Genomic DNA, 20,531 nt, shown 5'->3' on the forward strand with positions numbered 1-20,531 from the left:
TAGGCAGAATACTACAAGCTAATAAAAGCTAACTTTGCACAGAAATTGACAGAGAATTAATATAATTTTATGCCTAGATGGAAACGGTGGTTGAAAATACGTACTCATATTCCTTTGTATTACCAAGAATTAAAAAAAATAACATATATAAACAAAAACATTTTTTTCTCTTGCCAACCATTAAAAATGGCCCTAGATAGCCGGCTGACTTCCGCATCACATGGCCGGGGCTTCATTCATTACGTTATGATGCGGGGCGGGGGCGCCGCTCCGACGTTACATTCGCTCTGCTACAATTTGCTGCAGTGTCGCCGTGCTGTTGCATTCGACAACATTGTATCCCGGCGGAGGGGGTAAGAGGAAAGCCGATTCTTCCCCTTCCACAAAACAAAACCAAACCCTGGTGGGAAAAGAAGAAAAGCAGAAGGAAGGAAGCAAGCAAGGAACAAAGAAAGGAAGAAGGAAAGAAAGAAGGAAAGAAAGAAAGAAAGAGAGAAAGAGAGGCGTTGAGCAACGCGCAGGGATGTTTCGCTCCTAAACCCAAGCTCTCACCAACGTCGCCTCCTGAAGAGCCGGAGCTGTACAATGTATCGTGACTGCATTATGAAAGATAACAAATAAACCCTTCCGCGGTTTGAACTCACTTATATACAAACACACACTCACATATAGACACACACGCGGAAAGAAAAAGGAGGAAAACGTGCAGGAAAGTAGCGGCGGAAGCGGTCTCTCTTGGCTTTGTTTTACACTGAAGACTGAAACGCGAACACGCAGCAATTTTCTTTTTTTTTTGTCGCCGGTTGGATTTTTTCCAAAGGAGGGTGCTTTATCAATTTTTCTTTAAAAAGAAAGAAACACAACAATTGGGGGAAGATCTACGCGTCCAGGCGGCGAAGGGGGCTATGTATCCGCAAGCTAGACAGTCGGTAAGTGAGTTGTGGCGGGGGCATGTTGCACGTTGCAGTTTCGCCTGGTTAATTTCACCCCCTTCGCCTTGTCCGAGCGAAAATACCGACCAGAAACTGACCGTCTCTCTACTGTACAGTACTGGAGTCATCCCGTTGCTGTTTACCGAGCATTACCAACAGTCTCCCTCCCTCCCGTCTTTAATTTTCCTAAAGCCTGTACATTCACGTTATTCTCTGCACGCTTTATTTAATTTCGAATCTCCAGAAAAAATGCTCTCGATTTATTTTAATTGTGGTATCGCGTCCGCAGTTTAAAAGAGAGATCTGCATCCATCTTCTCGTAAGATTTGTAGTTCTACCCGGATTGGCTCTGTTGTGGACTTTGTCATCTTTTGTTTCTCCTTGTTGTTGCTTTAATTTTTTTTTTGAGAAAGCCTTTTTTGGTTTTGTGTTGTCCCACCGGTATCGCCAATTAGCCGTCTGGTCTCAACATTTGAAACGAGGTACATGGAGGGAATGTTTTTTGCAGACAAATAGTTAATTTGGGAAATTAAAGATGGAGGTAGAATATATATATATATTTTTTTTTTTTTGCTTCGACCACAATTATCTTGTTTTCAAAATTGGGGAGAAGTTTTTTTTAAAAAGGATTGCATTGGGATTCTCAGGGTAAGAGAGTTACCTCCTCCTTCACGTGACCTTTAACCTATCCTTAGATCAGCATATCCAGTGTCCATTTTGTCTGCAACATTGAAGATTTATAATTGAAATCTACTGTATCAAATGTTGGATTTAAAACCTAACTCATGTCCACTGCGTCCTCAATGCTTCCCAGTAAAGCTAAAGTGACCGGGAAGGAGAACTATCGTTAGTAGGAAGGAACTGCAGATGCAGGTTCACACTGAAGATAGTTACAAAAAGCTGGAGTAACTCAGCAGGACAGGTAGCATTTCTGGAGAAAGGAAGAGGTGACATTTCGGGTCACGACCCTTATTCGGACAGGAACTATCATGTCCATTCACTGGTAGACAAAAGTGCTGGAGAAACTCAGTGGGTGCAGCAGCATCTATGGAGTGAAGGAAATGGGCTACGTTTCGGGCCGAACACTGGTTCCTTTTCCAGTGTTCAGTCAGGATGGCTGTAAAGAATGGATGGAGGAGAGAGAAGATAACCTAGCTGGGGCAATGCATACATTGTCTATTGACCTATTTATCCAATTTCATTTCCTGTGCACACTGTTCCTTCCTGGACGTGCTGGGTTATGGTTGAGGGACGATCTGAGCCTTAAAGGTCCTTCCTGTGTCTAAGCCTCTATTGATTCTGCACAGTTTATTTGAGGGAAGTCGAGGTAATTATATTTTTAAGAATAATAATTTGATAATAAGGTAATCTAATCTCTCTTCCGCCCCCCCCCCCCCCCCCCTCCAATCAGTCTGAAGAAGGGTCCTGACCCAAAACGTTGCTTATCCGTCTTCTCCTGAGATGCTGCCTGGCCCTCACTGAGTTACTCTGCAGTTTCCTGTTTCTAATTTTAACTCTACGTGACTGGGGCATTGTGCGCCAGAGATGTGGGATTGCAAGGAGTTGGAAGACTGGCTAATCTAGTCCTCAACTAGCACAGGGACACCACAGCCAGCAGTCACTCCCCTGAGAAGCTAATTCGTCAGTGAATGGGTGTTGAATCGAAGGCCACTGTGTTTTGTGTGGTTCACACTGCTGGAGAAGCCAATTCTTAATCATTTTCTTTAACTGTTGTGAGCCCTTTATATTGCTGTGGAATGCTTTGCAACCCTTACAATTTATTACGTGGTCTGTAGGAGCTGCAATCAGAACTGGATTTGGTCTTGACAGTGAATTTTGCCAAGTTTCCCCTCTCCCCAACCACACGGCAAGCGCTACTGCTATCATCACCAATGAACGTGGCACCGTTCCACAGGACTCTCTGAGCAGTTTGGCACAGGCGGTCTTCTTGCTGGCATCCCTGGCTTTGTTGCAACTCCGCAGATGGCATTTGTCTTTCAGCTGCTCTGCTGAGTGACTTTTACCCTGCACCAGGAGGGCATATTGATGGTTGATGTGATTTGGCTGCTCACCTGAGAGTAGTTTACTTGTCCAAAGTCAAAGACGCCAGTGCATTTCATAGCTGCGTCTGCAGTCTTGTCAGACAGAGCTAATAGGAATGGGAACCAGAGCGCCTTTTTTTGTCCATTGCGCAGTGATCTGCTGATTTCACACCTGGTGCTGTTGTTGAGGTCAGCTGAACGTATAGATTAATGGTTGAGCCTGGAACCATTTTGTTGGAGGGACTGCAGATGTTGGTTTAAACTGAAGATTTGACACAAAATGCTGAAGTAACTCAGCGGGACAGGCAGCATCTCTGGAGAGTAGGAACGGGTGACATTTCGGGTCGAGACAGTTCTTCTGAAGAAGGGTCTCGACCCGAAACGACAACCATTCCTTCTCTCCAGAGATGCTGTTTCTCCCGCTGATTTACTCCAGCACTTTGCGTCTACCTATCATTTTGTTAGATGTGGTTCAATCCCATATTCTTGAACTTGAACTTGATATTCCTTGAACTTGAACTTGATATTCGACTGTGAATGGATCGACTATCTTAGCCAGGGGGCAAGGTTCAAAAGATTCTTTACAACTTCCACCAATGCATAGCAGAGAGCCTTTTTTCAGGATGCATCACGGCATGGTTTGGGAATGGCACCATCCAAGATGGCAAGAAATTGCAGAGAATAGTAGATGCAGCCCAGACCATCACACAAACCATTGACTCACTTTCATTGGCTCCATTTACACTTGACGATGCCTCGGCAAGGCAGCCATCATTGGCAAGGACGGGTCTGACCCCGGTCACTCCCTCTTGTCCCCTCCCCCATCAGGCAAGGGGTATAAAAGTGTAAAAGTACACACCTCCTGATTTGGGGACAGTTTCTTCCCAGCTGTATTTGGGCAACTGAACCATTCTACCAGCAACCAGAGAGCAGTCCTAAACGACTATCTACCTTATTGATGAGGTAGATAGTCCTTGTTTGGACATTGCTGGCTTTCCGTTGCACTAAACGTTCTTCCCTTATGTATCTGTACATTGTGAATGGCTCGATTGTAATCATGTATTGTCTTTCTGCTGACTGGATAGCATGCAACATAAGCTATTCACTATACCTCTAAACACGTGACAATTAAACTTAACTAAATCTACCACATTGGAGACCCTCAGACCATCTTTAATCAGACTTTTCTGGACTTTATCTTGCACTAAACATTATTTCCTTTATCGTGTATCTGTACACAGTGGATGGACACTTAATGCTGAAATAACGTTTTGGGTTGAGACCCTTCTTCGTTCTGAAGGAACGTCACCCATTCCTTCTCTCCAGAGATGCTGCCTGTCCCGCTGAGTTACTCCAGCATTTTGTGTCCATCTTTGGTTTAAACCAGCATCTGCAGTTCCTTCCTACACTGTAGGCGGTGGATGGCTTGATCGTAATAATATATAGTCTTTCCGCTGACTGGTGAGGACACAGTGAAAGCTTTTCACTGTACCTCTGTATATGTGACAATAAACTAAACGCCATCTTTCTGTTTCCCCCTGCTTGGCTCTCAACTAGGCCGAGCTGACTTTGCAGCATCTGCCAAGATCAGTGCTCATCACCACATGAACATTGCCCAATTCAACAAGTGCTATGAAGGGGGATGGGAGGGATTATTTCCTCAGACATCGGAATTACTTGTGGCTCTGCACCCTGCTCAGCTGTGCTTCCCTGTTAGTGGCGTTGACGCATCTGTCAATTGTTATTCTAACATCAGACGACTTGACACTCTGAAGCTGTTTAAGTGAGATATTTAGCCAATTCCCTCGTCACGGTCCTGAGGTCAAATAAAGCACTTTTGTTTCGATCCCGCCTGAAATCAGATTGTTCAACATGGACTGAAACCCAAACCTCTAATCACACAGATGAAATGCAGGAGTTTACCATGGCAATTAAATAGGGCTTGACGACATGCATGCCATGGATACTGGTAACATCTGCTGCCTGACCTCCGTTAGTCCAGGCAACCCTGCCGTTGGAACCGCTTTGACATCCTGCCCCAACTTTAAATCAGTGAGGCCGTGTTCAGCTTAACAAAAAAATGAACTTGTGGTTGGATCATGACTCAGTTGTATGTAAATTGTACAGGGATAATATTCTTTGACAGTTTTGGATTTGCTGAGCCCCGTTGCAGAATGTTGGCTGACATTTGCTTGAATTTGGCACAAAATGGCCTCTGTTCGTTTTGTTTTTTTTCTGCCTGAAAAAGTTCTCTGCGTGGTGAAGGTCGGTGGTTTCCAGGTGTGATGAACCAAAGGGACCTGAATTTTTATTCAATCAATCAGAAGGCTTTTTTTTAAATAAAGAAAAAGAGTCAAAGTGTTGGAGTAACTCAGTGCGTCAGGCAGCGTCTCTGGAGAACATGGACAGGCAAATTTTGGGTCGACATTATTCCAGTTCCTTGTGATTACAGAAAGCTTATTTAACGACTTGACATTTTTCCCTTCACTGGATTGTGAAGCAAAGCATCAGGGAGAGATTGAGATCTTGTCAAGGTGATTGAGAACTAGTGTGGTTGGGGGAGTGGGGGAGGTGATTTGTAATAAAAACTGAAGGTGCTGGTTTGTGCCAAAGCCAAAGATAGACACAAAATGCTGCAGTAACTCAGTGGGTCAGGCAGCATCTCTGGAGAAAATGGACAGGTGACGTTTCGGGTCGGGACCCTTCTTCAGACTGGCATGTTGGTGTTGTAACCTTCAACTCCACCCCGGGCCTGGTTCCTGCTCTGCAGACGTCAAAAGGCTTTATTTTTAAATTGCGTCGATCGTTTTAATTTTAAGCAAATCCTTTAAGCTTCAGGCAATCGGAAGAATGATGGGGTTTGTTAATTGTCAAATTAGTTAAATTTGGTTACAATACAATAGAAGTGCCAGAATTTAATCATTGTGGCTCTTGTAGGACGAGGCACGGAAAAGAAAATCAAGCAGGGATCACTGACCTTTGTCAAGTGATTCCTACATGTGCCAGCTGACATTAGTGAAGAGGAGGATTTTAACTGGAATGCTCTTCGCAGCAGAATTGCCCAGCTTCTATTCTCTCTCTGCGCTCCCTTGGGTCATATCTCAACGTGTAACATAATCTGTTAGGCTGTATGCTGGAGTGAGTTACTGCTGTCCGAGAAGTTAAAAGAGAATATTTCCAGGGTTCATTGTGTAAGATTTATCTGCGCGCATGCTATTTTCCCTGACATTTTAAAGGTTTGCCCAACTTTATCGTCACCTTGTTGTTCGTCTGCAGAGCAAAATAGGCTTTCCCTATTATCAAAAAAAAATCCCATCCTGTGGCCATTTAGCTTCTCAAGTGCCCTCTGGATGGCTTGTGGTAAAAGCGCTAATTTAGCAATTCAGCCATGAATGTCCTTCAGAGCCTGAATTACTGCGCTTGTGTACAAATGGGAGCTTTGGGAGTTATCGCGTGCATTTGTCATTTGCAGTCTGATTTGGATGAGCTTGGAAGAAATCAGTTGCCTATTCCCAGGATGTGCAAGGAACAAGCACTTAAGATTGTCTACCTTGTCATTGTCTCACCCGAGCATAGATTGTAGAACTGGGGTTTTTTTTCCCTTTCGGATTGAAAATAATAAACACTAGAATATGTTCGCTCATTCCCTTTTGTCCTTTGAATATTTTATTCCGCTTGAGAAAATTCAACGGTCGGTGATGAAAATGTTATTTCAAGTACCCGGTGTCAGCACTTGTGGCTTGCAAAAAAAACACAAGTGTCGTCTGAAGCATAGTCTATTTTGATTATTAATGTGTCCTGGCTTCAGGGCCCTCAAATTCTAAGGTTGGTAATTCACTGCGGAAAAATAAAATTGATTTTCTTTTCAAACCCCCCCCCCCCCCCATTTAAAAATGAAGGACAACAATTTGTTCTGTATCAATTTCAACTGGTTCTTGGCACAGGTTTAACTTGTGTGTTTGAGTTGGTAATCAGCAATCCAGAATGATTGTGGTTCCTCAGAAGTCTTCCATCCCCCACTGTGGGAATGTTGGCCTGATTTGGAAACCAAGATGCAAACTAGTCAAGGCGTAATAGGTTTTTGGACAAACATAAGACAATACAGCACAGGATCAGGCCCTTCGGCACACAATGTCAGTGCTGAACATGATGCCAAGATAAACTGATCTCATCTGCCTGTATGTGATCCATATCCCTCCATTCCCTGCATTTCCATGTGTCCGTCTAAAAGCCCCTCAATGGCACTATCCTATCCTCCTCCCACTACCATGCCTGACTGTATATTCCAGGCACCCACTACCCTCTCTGTAGGGGGGAGAAGCTTACCCAGCACATCTCTTGAAACATTGCCCTCTAATCTGAGGTTTACCACTGTGAGAGGGGGAAAGGGTTCTGATTGTCTGCCAAATCTCTGCCTCCCATAATTTTATATACTCTGGCCTTGCAGAGAAAACAATCCGAAGGGTCCAGACCCAAAATATCACCCATCCTTTTTCTCCAGAGATGCTGCCTGACGTGCTGAGTTTCTCCAGCACTTTGCGTCTATCCTTTTCCAGCCTCTCCTTGTAGCTAATACCTGCTAATCCAGGCAACGTTCTGGTAAACCTCTTCTGCACCTTTTCTAAATCCTCCACATCCTGTAATGGGGGCGACATGATTTGATTCCCTCTGCAGCAATGTTGTACCAATAATGTGTAGCAGCAGCAGCAGCAGCAGCAGCAGCAGCATTGGACTCAAAAGCCCTCCTGGGACAAGTTCAGGCGGAGCCGAAATGTCTGATCTCTTTGGCAGCTGAAACGGGAGCTGAACAGGTGATTGTTTATGGACTTTGGCAAGGGCGGTGGGTTTGCACTCTGATTCCACTTCTATCAGGGCTTTGTGTTTGGCATGATTGTGCGTGCCAGTATGTGCATTGAGGGTAAGCTTTGGTATAGTCCACAATCATGGACGTACCTTGTCCTCACCAGTGAAATGACCACGTGTGTGTGTGTGTGGGTTACTGGCCACTTGAGTTAGGATATCCAAGATGGGGTATCCTGGCTGGAGTGGGATATCGTTCAGACGATTTACAAAGTAGACATATTTACCAGCATTAAAAATAGAAAAATGCATGGAATCTGAATATAGAAAATAGGTGCAGGAGTAGGCCATTCGGCCATTCAATATGATCATGGCTGATTATCCAACTCGGTATCCTGTACCTGCCTTCTCTCCATACCCCCTGATCCCCTTAGCCACAAGGGCCGCATCTAACTCCCTCTTAAATATAGCCAATGAACTGGCCTCAACTACCTTCTGTGGCAGGGAGTTCCAGAGATTCACCGCTCTCTGTGTGAAAAATCTCGGTCCTAAAGGATTTCCCCTTTATCCTTAAACTGTGACCCCTTGTCCTGGACTTCCCCAACATCGGGAACAATCTTCCTGCATCTAGCCTGTCCAACCCCTTAAGAATTTTGTAAGTTTCTATAAGATCCCCCTTCAATCTCCTAAATTCTAGCGAGTACAAGCCGAATCTAACCAGTCGTTCTTCATATGAAAGTCCTGACATCCCAGGAATCAGTCTGGAATATCCCAGTTTAAGAAATAGTTTAGTTTAGAGATATAGCGCTGAAACAGGCTCTTCGGCCCACCAAGTCCGTGCTGACCAGCAATCCCCACACACTAACTCTATCCTACGCATCAGGGTAGGCAAGGTAGGCAGTGCGTGCCCTGGCTAAAATAATAAAAGAGTAATTATTAAATATAAATAGTAAAGATTTCCAATTCATTCACTAAATATGATTTTTAAGGGTCGATTGACTACCCAGTGCCTACCCTGAGCAATTACTCACGGCACGTATTGTATTGTATTCAAATTTATTGTCATTGTCTCAGTTAGAGACAACGAAATGAATTTCCCTTACAGGCAGTATCATAAAAATAAAAATAAATAATAATAAATAATAAAACATATAAAAAATAAAATAGAATTTTAAAAAAAGCACAAACACTGAAAGTCCACGACACAACATAACACAATGGCACCAAGGTGAGGAAGGCACCATAGTCCAGCCAGCCTCCCCTCCGTTCTTCCCAGATGTTCACTCGTGGTCAAGGCCTTCCTAGCACCCGCAGTCACCGCTACGCACGCTAGTGACAATTTACAATTGCACCAAGCCAATTAATCTACAAGCCTGTGCGTCTTTGGAGTGTGAGAGGAAGCCGGAGCTCCCAGAGAAAACCCACTCGGTCACGGAGAGAAGGCACAGACAGCACCTAGTCAGGATCAAACCTAGGTCTGTCGGGCAACAGATGCAAATAGGTGCAAAAGCAGCTGAACAGGAGTTCTGTCAGGACTTCACTGAGAAAAGGAGTTGAGATTTTTTTCACCTCCTCTGAACAATCCTTTTGTTATTGTTCAAGAAGGAACAGCAGATGCTGGAAAATCGAAGGTACACAAAAATGCTGGAGAAACTCAGTGGGCGCAGCAGCATCTATGGAGCGAAGGAAATAGGTACCGTTTCGGGCCGAAACCCTTCTTCAGACTGATAGGGGGACTGATAACTCCCTTTGTTATTCACTGGTCTTCACCACCTCTTTCTTTTGGAACTTAACCACTTGTGCCACAATCTCTCCTATCTTATTTGTTCTCTCTGCCCCTCCTCTTTTCTTTGCAATATAACTTTTTCCCTCTGTATCCCATTTTCCAGAAGAGAGGTTATTGACATCGAGCATTAACTCTATTTCACCTGCCACAGATGCCACCCTACCTGCTGAGTACTTCCAGCATTGTCTACCTTTATGTAAAACGCATCCAAGTGTTGGAGTAAATCCGTGGGCCAAGCAGTATCTGTGGAAGGATTTGACAGGCGATGTTTTGGGTCGGGCTGTTGTCTGTCCTTTCCTTCTACAGATGTTGCCTGACCTGCAATATTTGTTCTTCCATCACTTTGCGTTTTGCATCTTTTATGGATCTTCTGGCTGATGACGTGTTCGCTGTTGGTGTCGATTGCCGTGTGGAAAAGTCAACGTGGATTGTTTTGGGGGATTTTGCTTCTCTTTTTGAATAGAAATAATCTGTCTGCCTTGGGTTCAATGTGACCAATGCGTGCTGCTTCCACTCAGTTGGAAACTGGTTGCCACTTTACAGAGGCCATTACCTGCAAACTTGCACGCGTTTCGGGGTGTGGGCGGAAGATAGAGCACCTGGAGGAAACCCACGTGGTGACAGGTAGAGCGTGCAAACTCCACACACAGCAGCTCTGGTCGGTATCCCAGGTCTCTGGCACTATGAGCCAGCTGCGCCACTGTGCTGCCATTCCTGATGCTCTTCAGCAGATGTTGGCTGTATTTGCTAGATTGTGTGGTACGCAGCAAATGGAGTTTCTGCATCTGTTTGACATTGATGTCAGCCAGTAAGTGTTAGCTTGAGGGTCGCAGCCAGCCTCCGAGCTGGTTTCCCGTAGCCTAACGCAAGACCCGGCAGACCTCAGCCCACAGCAGGAAGCTGCTGAACCTGTCCCTGCTCGGAGAACCAGTGCACCACACCCTGGGAGGGATAGCCGCCTAGCTGACCCGGACTCATCCGCCAGCGACCGGGAGGATGGAGCCGGCAAGGAGCAGGGACGGTACGAGAGGAGAGGGAACCAGGGCCTGCCCTACCGCGCTCTCTAGGCTGGCTGCGGCAGGCTCCCCTGGTTGACAAAGGTGGATGGGTGGGGAAAGGGACGTCGGTTCGTACGTCGAGCCGCACATCCAAGGGAAGGCGAAGGCCAACGGTCCGTAGTAGCCGGGGCTTTGCCTGGAACGGGCACCGCTCATAATAACTAGAGCGTGGCTTTGAAAATGGTGCCAAAGCATGGAGCCACTTGCACGTGGGATCAATAGACTATTTCTGTACAATTTGCTAATCGGTTATGTGCTTGGCTATGGCAATACTGTACTGGACTGTTTGTAAGAAAAGCGTTTCATTGTGTGTTTACACTTTGCACTTGTGACAATTCAAAGCACCATTGAACCATCACACCGTCAGTGACTGTCCCCCGGTACTTGCATGAATCTGCAGTAGTCGGCTAGTATTAACAGTGAAGATAGACACAATATGCTGGAGTAACTCAACGGGACAGGCAGCATCTCTGGATGGAAGGAATGGGTGACGCTTCGGGTCGAGACTGGAAATGTCACCCATTCCTTCTGAGCAGAGATGCTGCCTGTCCCGCTGAGTTACTCCAGCGTTTGTGTCTACCGTCGGTGTAAACCAGCATCAACAGATCCCTCCTGCCGTATTAGCAGTGCCCCTGGACTAACTCATGAGAAAAGCAATCAACCAAGTCTCTGTGTTGCTTGTTTGACGATGATCATAGATCATAGTTGGAGTAACTCAGCGGGACAGGCAACATCTCTGGAGAGAAGGAATGGGTGATGTTTCGGTTCGGTACCCTTCTTCAGACTGGCATCTCCACCCGAAACGTCACCTATTCCTTCTATCCAGAGATGCTGCCTGTCCCGCTGAATTACTCCAGCTTTCTATGTCAATCTTTGGTTTGAAGCGGCATCTGCAGTTCATTCCTACACGTAGATTATAGCTTGCCGCATTGGTAAAAATTAGCAGCACATGAATAATGGTCTTTGATATGAAATTTCAGGCCCAGTTTTACCTCTAGTATGATTTAACCTGCGATCTACACCAATTAAAATCTAACTGCGAGCATGCAGTACTGATGTGTGGGTGGGTGGGGGAGGGGTAAGAGTGCTGTCTGCTTTCCACACTATTGTTCTTCAGCATAAGCATGTGAGATGATAAAATGAACATTGTATCCTCCAGCCCCTCCTCCAGCACAGTAGTTTGCTTTACAGATGGCAATGCTGATTGAAATCGTGACGCTAGGATCCTGGCAACCTGCCAGCATTCTGTGCCAAAGTCTGCCTCCTCCGTTGGGTGCTAGCAGGTGTACCTGTTCAGGGCAGTCCGGCTTTGGCCTGTAACATATGCATCTTGACCTCTCGCTGCTACAGGCGTGGAGCTGCCGAGCGCTTGCAGGGCTGGGATTTGCTCATCTCAAAAGTGCTCCATTACCATTTGATCACCAGACTGCCAAGTATTCAAAGAATATTCTGGTACATTAAAGAAACAGCCGATCTTGCAGCTTTATCTTTGGTGGACTTTGGGCACAACTTGAGATGTCTTGACCAGCAAATAAGTAAGTAAGTTTATTGGCCAAGTATTCACATACAAGGAATTTGCTTTGGTGCTCCGCCCACAAGTAACAGCATGACATACAGTGACAGTTACGAATGACTCCGAAAACACTAAACATTAATAATAATAAAACATTAATGATAAAACATCATTGATCAAGGATGTGAACCAACAAAATACCAGATCAAAGGGAGGCTACAGATTTTTGGCTGTTGAGTAGAGCAACTACTCGTCGATAAAAACTGTTTGTTTGTATTCAGATGTTTGTGTTCAGAAGCTGTTTTACATACCAGCTTCATGGTATGGTAATCCAGAGATTCTTTCTGCCTAGAGATAATTTTTCGATTATCTTGAATCTGCTAAAGGGTCAGATTTATTGAGAGAAACCTGCTGGGAAATCTATTGCTGCTCCTGTCTTTCGAATGCTTCAGTAGCTCAATGTCTGGCCTAGATTGATTAGTAGGACTGGATGTTACAATCCCTAAGGTTTTTCACTACAATTGACATTTGGTATTCTTGGGGATGACCACTAGGTGATTTTTGCTACCAATCAGACGCATCTTCGGTTGTGTACCTCAACGTCACTGGGTGTTTCGGCCTTTTATCACGAGACACCCTCAGTCGAGGCAGGCCCACCGCAGGGAGATCAGACCTGGGTGTGTGTCTTATGGGACGACAGATGGCACAATGGGCTAAGTGTTCGGCTGGCAATCGGAAGGTAGCCGGTTCGAATCCCGCTTGGAGTTGTGTCCTTGGGCAAGACACTTCACCCACCTTTGCCTGTGTGTGAATGTGTGTGAGTGATTGGTGGTGGTCGGAGGGGCCGTAGGCGCAGATTGGCAGCCACGCTTCCGTCAGTCTGCCCCAGGGCAGCTGTGGCTACAGAAGTAGCTTACCACCACCGAGTGTGACTGAGGAGTGAATGAATAATGCGATGTAAAGCGCCTTGAGTATTAGAAAGGCGCTATATAAATCCCATCCATTATTATTATTATTATGGTTAGCCTCTAGACGGTCACATGGCAGCCCAGACAGCATCTTTTCTCTTCAGCCACAGTCAGTGACTGCTCCATTCGGTTTTTTTCCTTCCATGAGGTTGGAACTCACTTGGAGGATAATTCAGCATTAATAACTGTATGTTGTAGGTTTTGATGAACCCAGTGATTCTTTCATTGAATTTGGGGTTGATATCTACCTTTTTGGACAACTTTTCAATTGTTGTTTGCTTCACGTTTGTTTCTCTCAAGTTGTTGACTCGGGTGAAGCGTGCTTTGAATATGTTCTCGCCGTCCTTTTAACTGGGAGCCACTGGAAGGATGTCATGGCATGATGAGGTGACTCGGTTAAATTGGTACCTCACCCGCGCACATTTTCGCCCTTTACTTCATCGCAGGCCTTGCACTTCAGGACAATCCGTGTTGAAGAGAAACTGGCAACCATCAATAGAAAAGTGTTGATGGAGGAAACACTGAGTGGCTTTGTCTGTAACAGTGGGGCTTTAAGCCCAGTTGTACCATTGCTATGGGCCACTGCTCTCATCATGGCTCATGCCAGCTAACTGAACATAGGCATGCAGTATGGAGAGGGCACTTCAGCCCAATTTGTTCTTGCTGACCAAGGTGCCCCATCTAAGCTTGTCCCATTTGCCTGTATTTGGCCAATACACTTCTGAACCTTTCCTATCCATACAAATGTTGTTACTGCACCTGCCAGAAATACCTCCTCAGGCAGCTCATTCCATACACCCACCATTCTTGGGTTCCTATTAAACCTTTCCCCACTTACCTTCAACTGATGTCCTCTGGTTCTTCATTCACCTACCCTGGGTAAACAACTTTGTGCATCTACGCCATCAACTCCTCTAATGCCGACATAAATGGACATTCCAACCGTGTGATCACCAAGTTGTGTTGAGTACCGATTCCACAAAAGACTAACTCTCCATGCGAGCCATTGAATTTGACTGTTTTCCCACCATTTTGTTCAGGATTTATTGTGGGAGTATTTGGAAATCAAAGAGCGATAATTGCCTTTTACTGACAGGAGCCAGTAGATCACATTAGTTTCAGGATACAGCACGGAAACAGGCCCTTCGACCCACCGAGTTCGCGCCGACCAGCGAGCACCCCATACACAAGCACTATCCTATACACTAGAGACCATTTAGGATCTTTACAGAGGCCTGTTAACCTATGACCCTGTAATTCTTTGAAGTGTGGGAGGAAACTGGAGCACTCGGAGAATATCCACACGGTCACGGGTAAAACGTATAAACTCTGCACAGACAGCACCCGTAGTCGGGATCGAACCCAGGTCACTGGCGCTGTAAGGCAGCAACTGTACCACTGCCCATGTACTGCAAATGACACAGTGAAGAATTCTAAAGCTTCACTGTGTGTTCCTGTTACTTTAGGTAAACACTGTACTGAGAATACACAAACTACTCTTGTATTTAACTGCAAATTATCGGGTGACTTTAAGTCTCCACGCTCTGATGGCTATCATAAGAGAAACAAGTTGAGCAAAGTTTTTTTTGGTACAGATCCCAGTGGATAGGTTTCAACCTGGGCTAGAGAATCACTTTACAAGTGAAGTTGTATTTGATTACACATGCACCTTGTACCTTGTATTGAATGAAAAGCTGTTCTGTTGCACCTCCTCCAGTAACCCATGTTTGGTCCTGACCTCCAGTGGTGTTTGTGTGGAGTTTCCACATTCTCCCTGTGCCCACGTGCACCTTTCCCCTGTTTCCCAGTTTCCTCCCACATCTCGAAGACGTGCTAGTTGTCTAACGTACTGACAAATAAATAATGAAGTTCTTGGCGTTCAGCTGTTCTAAGTAAGTTCCATTGTTCTGTTGTTGGTATAATTAAACACATGTGATTCTGGAGCTGGTTAATTGGCCACTGTTAAAGTGTGGTATTGGTATTTTGGGAATTAATGGGTATGTGAAAGAATATTTGGAGGATTCAAAAGCTACTTGGACAGGTACATGGATAGGAAAGGTTTAGAAGGAAATGGGCCAAATGCAGTTTGGCTGGAAGAACTGTTTAAGTGACTCTCTATGATTCTAAAAGACTGCAGGAAACAAATGGGGAAGCGGGATAGCCCTGAGAGCAGGCATAGACACGGTGGGCTGCATGGCCTCTGTTACAAGAAAAAGTGAGCATAAACATGAGAAGGCTTGCATTCATATGGAATGGTGCCAGTGTCTCAGCCACCCCAAGGTTTTGCTTCAAGTGCAATCATGTACGCAAATGCTTCAACCATGTTTGCACATCAAAATAACATTGCCGCAAGGGAATACTCACTGCTCTTGGATCCCAGGTGTGCTGGGCTTTGGCTTAAAGCCTCGTCAACAGGTACCCAAGAGTGCAGCGCTGAAGCATCAGCTGAGATTGTGTACTCCAATTGTAGAATCGAGCCAAGTCGTAACCCCCTAATCAAAGCCCAGAGTGCAATTAACTTAACCCAGTTCCCAGTGTACTGGACCAAGTAACTTGAGGATTGTAGAGCACGCTATAGAAACATAGAAAATAGGTGCAGGAGGAGGCCATTCGGCCCTTCGAGCCAGCACCGCCATTCATTGTGATCATGGCTGATCGTCCCCTATCAATAACCCGTGCCTGCCTTCTCCCCATATCCCTTCATTCCACTAGCCCCTAGAACTCTATCTAACTCTTAAATCCATCCAGTGATTTGGCCTTCACTGCCCTCTGTGGCAGGGAATTCCATAAATTCACAACTCCCTGGGTGAAATTTTTTTTTCTCACCTCAGTCTTAAATGACCTCCCCTTTATTCTAAGACTCTGGCTCCTGGTTCTGGACTCGCCCCACATTGGGAACATGTCTATCCAGTGGAGTTGTGGGAAGCCCAGTGGCGCAACTGGTAGAGCCGGATCGATCTCAACTCCGGGTGCTGTCTGTATCGAGTTTATGTTCTTGCCGTGACTGCGTGTTTTTCCCCGGGATGATCTGGTTTCCTCCCACATCCCAAAGACGTGCAGGTTTGTAGGTTAATTGGCCTCTGTAAAATTGCCCCTACTGTGCAGGAAGTGGATGGGGAAAGTGGGCTGTGTGTGAATGGGAGCCGTTAGCAGGTAGACTAAAGAATGTGGGGGTTGTGAAATGTAGAGTAGAGGGCTGATTCCAACTGGTCAGCTTGGTATTTCCTCCAGTCCCAGGGCAGGAAGAAATAAAGGGAAAAAGGACCAAGCTGAGAAAATTGTAGATGGTTGACTGATGCCAACTGAGAAAACACGTTAGATACAAAATGCAGGAGTAACTCAGCGGGACAGACAACATCTCTGGAGACAAGGAATGGGTGACGTTTTGGGTCGAGACCCTTCTTCAGACTAAGAATCGGGTGAGGGAAACTGGAGAAATTGGACGGGTAAGGTGTGCAAACAACAGATCATAGCAGACAATGATCAAGGAAATGTAGAATAGTTCATTGTTGGCTGAGGGGAAGGTGACAACGAGGCAGACAAACAGTGCTCGAGTCTTCCTTCACGCGAGAAATCAAGTTATCTGAGCTTGTAGAATTTAAGGTTCAGGTCAGAGTCTAGAAAGCTGCACTGTGCCAGATAGAAGATGAATTACTGTTCCACAAGATTGCTTTGGATCTCAATGTGACCGTACAGGAGGTCACCTGGAGTATTGTGCACAGTTTTGGTCTCCCAAATTTGAGGAAGGACATTCTTGCTTTGAGGGAGTGCAGCGTAGGTTCACAAGGTTAATTCCCGGAATAGCGGGACTGACATATGTTGATAGAATGGAGCGGCTGGGCTTGTATACTCTGGAATTTAGAAGGATGAGAGGCTATCTTATTGAAGCATATAAGATTATTAAGGGATTGGACAGGCTAGAGGCAGGAAACGTGTTCCCAATGTTGGGGGAGTCAAGAACCAGGGGCCACAGTTTAAGAACACGGGCATTTAGAACGGAGATGAGGAAAAACGTTTTTACCCAGAGAGTTGTGAATCTGTGGAATTCTCTGCCTCGGAATGCAGTGGAGGCCAATTCTCTGGATGCTTTCAAGAGAGAGTTAGATAGAGCTCTTAAAGATAGCGGAGTCAGGGGATATGGTGAGAAGGCAGGAACGGGGTACTGAATGTGGATGATCGGCCATGATCACAGTGAATGGCGGTGCTGGCTAGAAGGGCCGAATGGCCTCCTCTACACCGATTGTCTATTGTTTGTTGCCATGGACTCTGACCAGTTCAGCTTATCCCTGTTAGACACAAAATGCTGGAGTAACCCGGACAGGTGGCACCTCTGGAAAATCTCCAGAGTTACTCCAGCATTTTGTGTCTCCCTTCGATTTGAACCAGCATCTGCAGTTCTTTCCTACACCTTATCCCTGTGTTCACCTTGGCTTTTCCTGAAGAGACATCCCCTCCCCCTCCTCTCTGCAGCTTTGCAAGCTAATTCTGTTGCCGTTTTGTGTTCTAACGAAGGGTCTACGACCTGAAACGTTGACTCCTGTTTCTCTTCCCACAAACGGGGCCAGACCAGCTGAGAATGTCCAGTGTTTTTGGTTTCTGTTATAAAGCTGGTTGGGCTCAGATCTTCTGAGATGGAGTTGGGAAAGGGCAATTCATCCAATGTTAGCCTTTAACTTTCCGATCAAAGGGTATTGCTTTACTGTGTGTAGGGGGGGGGAACTGCAGATGCTCATTCAAACCGAAGACACAAAAGGCTGGAGTAATTCAACGGGTCAGGTAGCATCTCTGGAGAAAAAGAATAGGTGACATTTCAGGGTCAAGGACCAGGTGACCAGTGAAAGTGTGGCAGATAGAAGGTGGTGACTACTTTCCACCACCCAGAAAACCCATCACCGGGGGGGTGCTTTATCCATCTCTCACCCATCAGGCTTTCTTGCCCCCACCTCTCTTCCCGCGCCCATCATCAGTTTGAAGAAAAGTTCTGACCCGAGACATCACCTATCCATGTTCTCCAAAGATGCTGACTGTCCTGTTGAATTACACCCACCCTTCATTTTTTGTTGTAAACTAGCATCTGTAGTTCTACTCTCTTCTTAATTATATTATCTGTAAAAACATGGTTCTCACCAGCTTGTATATGCGCGTCAATTCCTGATGAGGGTCCTTCATGTTAGTTCAGGGCACGAGTTGCACAGGGAGCCCAACATGACATCTTCAGTTTAAGTGACGTTAAAGTGTGTTCCTGCTGCCAGCATAACTACCTTTATCAAAGCAGTGGGTGCTGATTGCTATCTCAAAGTGGTCATGGTTATGAAGTCTATGCAGTGATTAATAAATGTTTCTGGGCAAACTGCTGATAGAGTGAGGGGGAGGGAGAGAGAATCGCTACTAATGTTCGAAAATAAAAGAGCTGGAAGTGAGAAGACCAGGACCATAATTTTTCACCCATTCTTTTTCTCCAGAGATGCTGCCTGATCCGTTGACTTACTCCAGCACTTTTGGACTGGACTGTTCTATGCCCACTTGAGAAGGCAGCGAGGACAGGGCCTTGGTTTAAAGCCTCCATTTAAAAGATGGATCTCTTCAGTGTAGTGCAGTTTCATGAATACCACGGTGTGTTAGCGTAGTTTTTGGAGTCGTAGATGTGTGAATTACTCTTAGCCAGCTAACCAAAGCCAGCTGATTGCGTGTGTGTGTTACCAGCAAACCCCGTAGCTAGCAGAGACGAACAATGCTGTGAACTGCATGGGAGAATGTTCATGTTCTTGTAACTCGCTGTAGGAGAGTTTCATTACTGATTAACCAAGTAACTCTTAACAAAAAACGGACAGCTGAGCAAGTTTTATAGTCTTTTTGAATGTGTGCATGTAGGTAATAAATCTAAAAACTTAAATTAGCCTTTAATGTTTTGTTCATTCCCTGAACGTGAAGTGACAGCTTTGAAGAAGAACTCTGTCTCCCAGTTCAATGTTTATCAATGAGCAATACTTGTGCAACTGCACAGCGCAGGGTTATTTCTAGCTATTCAGTGCACCAAAGAAAAAATGTGCAAAAAAAAAAGTTAGCATCGTCAGAGATTTTAGTTAATTAATTTTGATATTGTTACAGGTCATTAATTCCAGAGTAAACCTGGTGCCTTGTGAGAGAGCAGTGTCGAGCCTCAGTTCGCACAGACTACAGGCATGGCTGACTTGGAGATGGTGCCACAGAGTTTTAATAGATTGATTTGCGGGATAAGGAGTCATGCTTTTCCTTTCCGAAACACTTGAGGAGGTTCAACCTTAACTCTGAAGATTAGAAGATTGAGTGTTGATCTCTTTGAAGAAAGGCTAAGGCGGGACAGTGGCGCAGCGGTAGAGTTGTTGCCTTACAGCGCCAGAGACTCTGGTACAATCATGACTACGAGTGCTGTTTCTTCGGAGTTTGTGCATTCTCCGAGTTCCCTTCCACACCCAAAGACGTACAGGTTTGTAGGCTGTAACCCCTGTCCCATGGTCCGAGTTCATTCCAAGAGCTCTCCCGAGTTTAAAAAAAATCGAACTCGTGGTAAGCAGGGAGAATGAACGTAGCGGGTACGTCGGAGCTCGGGGACGTCTCTTAGCGCTAACGGCAGGTACTCGGGAAGTCTCGCTAACGGCAGATAAGCACGGGAAGACTCGTGAAGATTTTTCAACGTGATGAAAAATGTCCACGAGAGCCCCGAGTACCGACGAGTGGCCATTACCATAAAACTCCGTGTTCGAATCAGGGCAAACTCGGGAGAGCTCTTGGAATGAACTCTTACTGTGGGACGGGTTTAATTGGCTTCAGTAAATTGTCTCTAGTGTGTAGGATAGTGCGAATGTACGGGGTGATTGCTGGTCAGATGGTGGGCTGAAAGGCATATTTTCATGCAGTATCTCTAAAAGTCCAACAGTAAATAAAGACTCCAGAGGTAGATGTCTTGAGGTTACCTGCCACATCATTTTATCCTGCTTCTCCCCTCTTCCAGCTTTCTTCTCTTCCTTCCCCCCCCCCCAGCAATCAGTCTGAAGTCTGAAGAAGGATCCCTATATCTGTTCGCCAGAGATGCTGCCAGAACTACTGAGTTACTCCAGCACTTTGTGTCCTGCTATGTATGGAGGTTGTGTCTTGCAAGCAAAAGCATAACAAATAAGACACGAGGAACTGCAAATGTTGGAATCTTGTGTAAAACACCAATGCAGCAGGTCAGGTAGCATCTCGGGGGGGAGGGAAGGGAAGGGGAAAGAGTCCCAACCCAAAAGTCATCTGTCCATTTCCACCATAGATGCTGCCTGACCCACAGGGTAACCACAGCATTTTTAATTTGAAATAACAAATAAGACCAGGAATGGACCATTTGGCCCTTGGAGAATGCTCTACCATTAATACATCCTTTACAGTAAAAGTGATTCCTGGCACCAGTCCATTG

The 20,531-nt window shown here is 45.5% G+C and overlaps 1 protein-coding gene across 2 annotated transcripts in view; it reads left to right on the forward strand.

Moving 5' to 3' along the window:
• Window positions 1-259: 259 nt before the first annotated feature.
• Window positions 260-20,531, forward strand: part of tle5 (TLE family member 5, transcriptional modulator) — a 133,604-nt gene continuing 113,332 nt past the window's right edge. For both annotated transcript variants that reach the window (XM_033046495.1, XM_033046496.1), the window contains exon 1: window positions 260-929. In XM_033046495.1, the coding sequence (XP_032902386.1) occupies window positions 906-929 (24 nt within the window). In that variant the 5' untranslated portion in view covers window positions 260-905. The remainder of the gene's footprint in view (window positions 930-20,531) is intronic.

Source organism: Amblyraja radiata, chromosome 29 (genome assembly GCF_010909765.2).
Source record: "Amblyraja radiata isolate CabotCenter1 chromosome 29, sAmbRad1.1.pri, whole genome shotgun sequence".
Taxonomy (NCBI): domain Eukaryota; kingdom Metazoa; phylum Chordata; class Chondrichthyes; order Rajiformes; family Rajidae; genus Amblyraja; species Amblyraja radiata.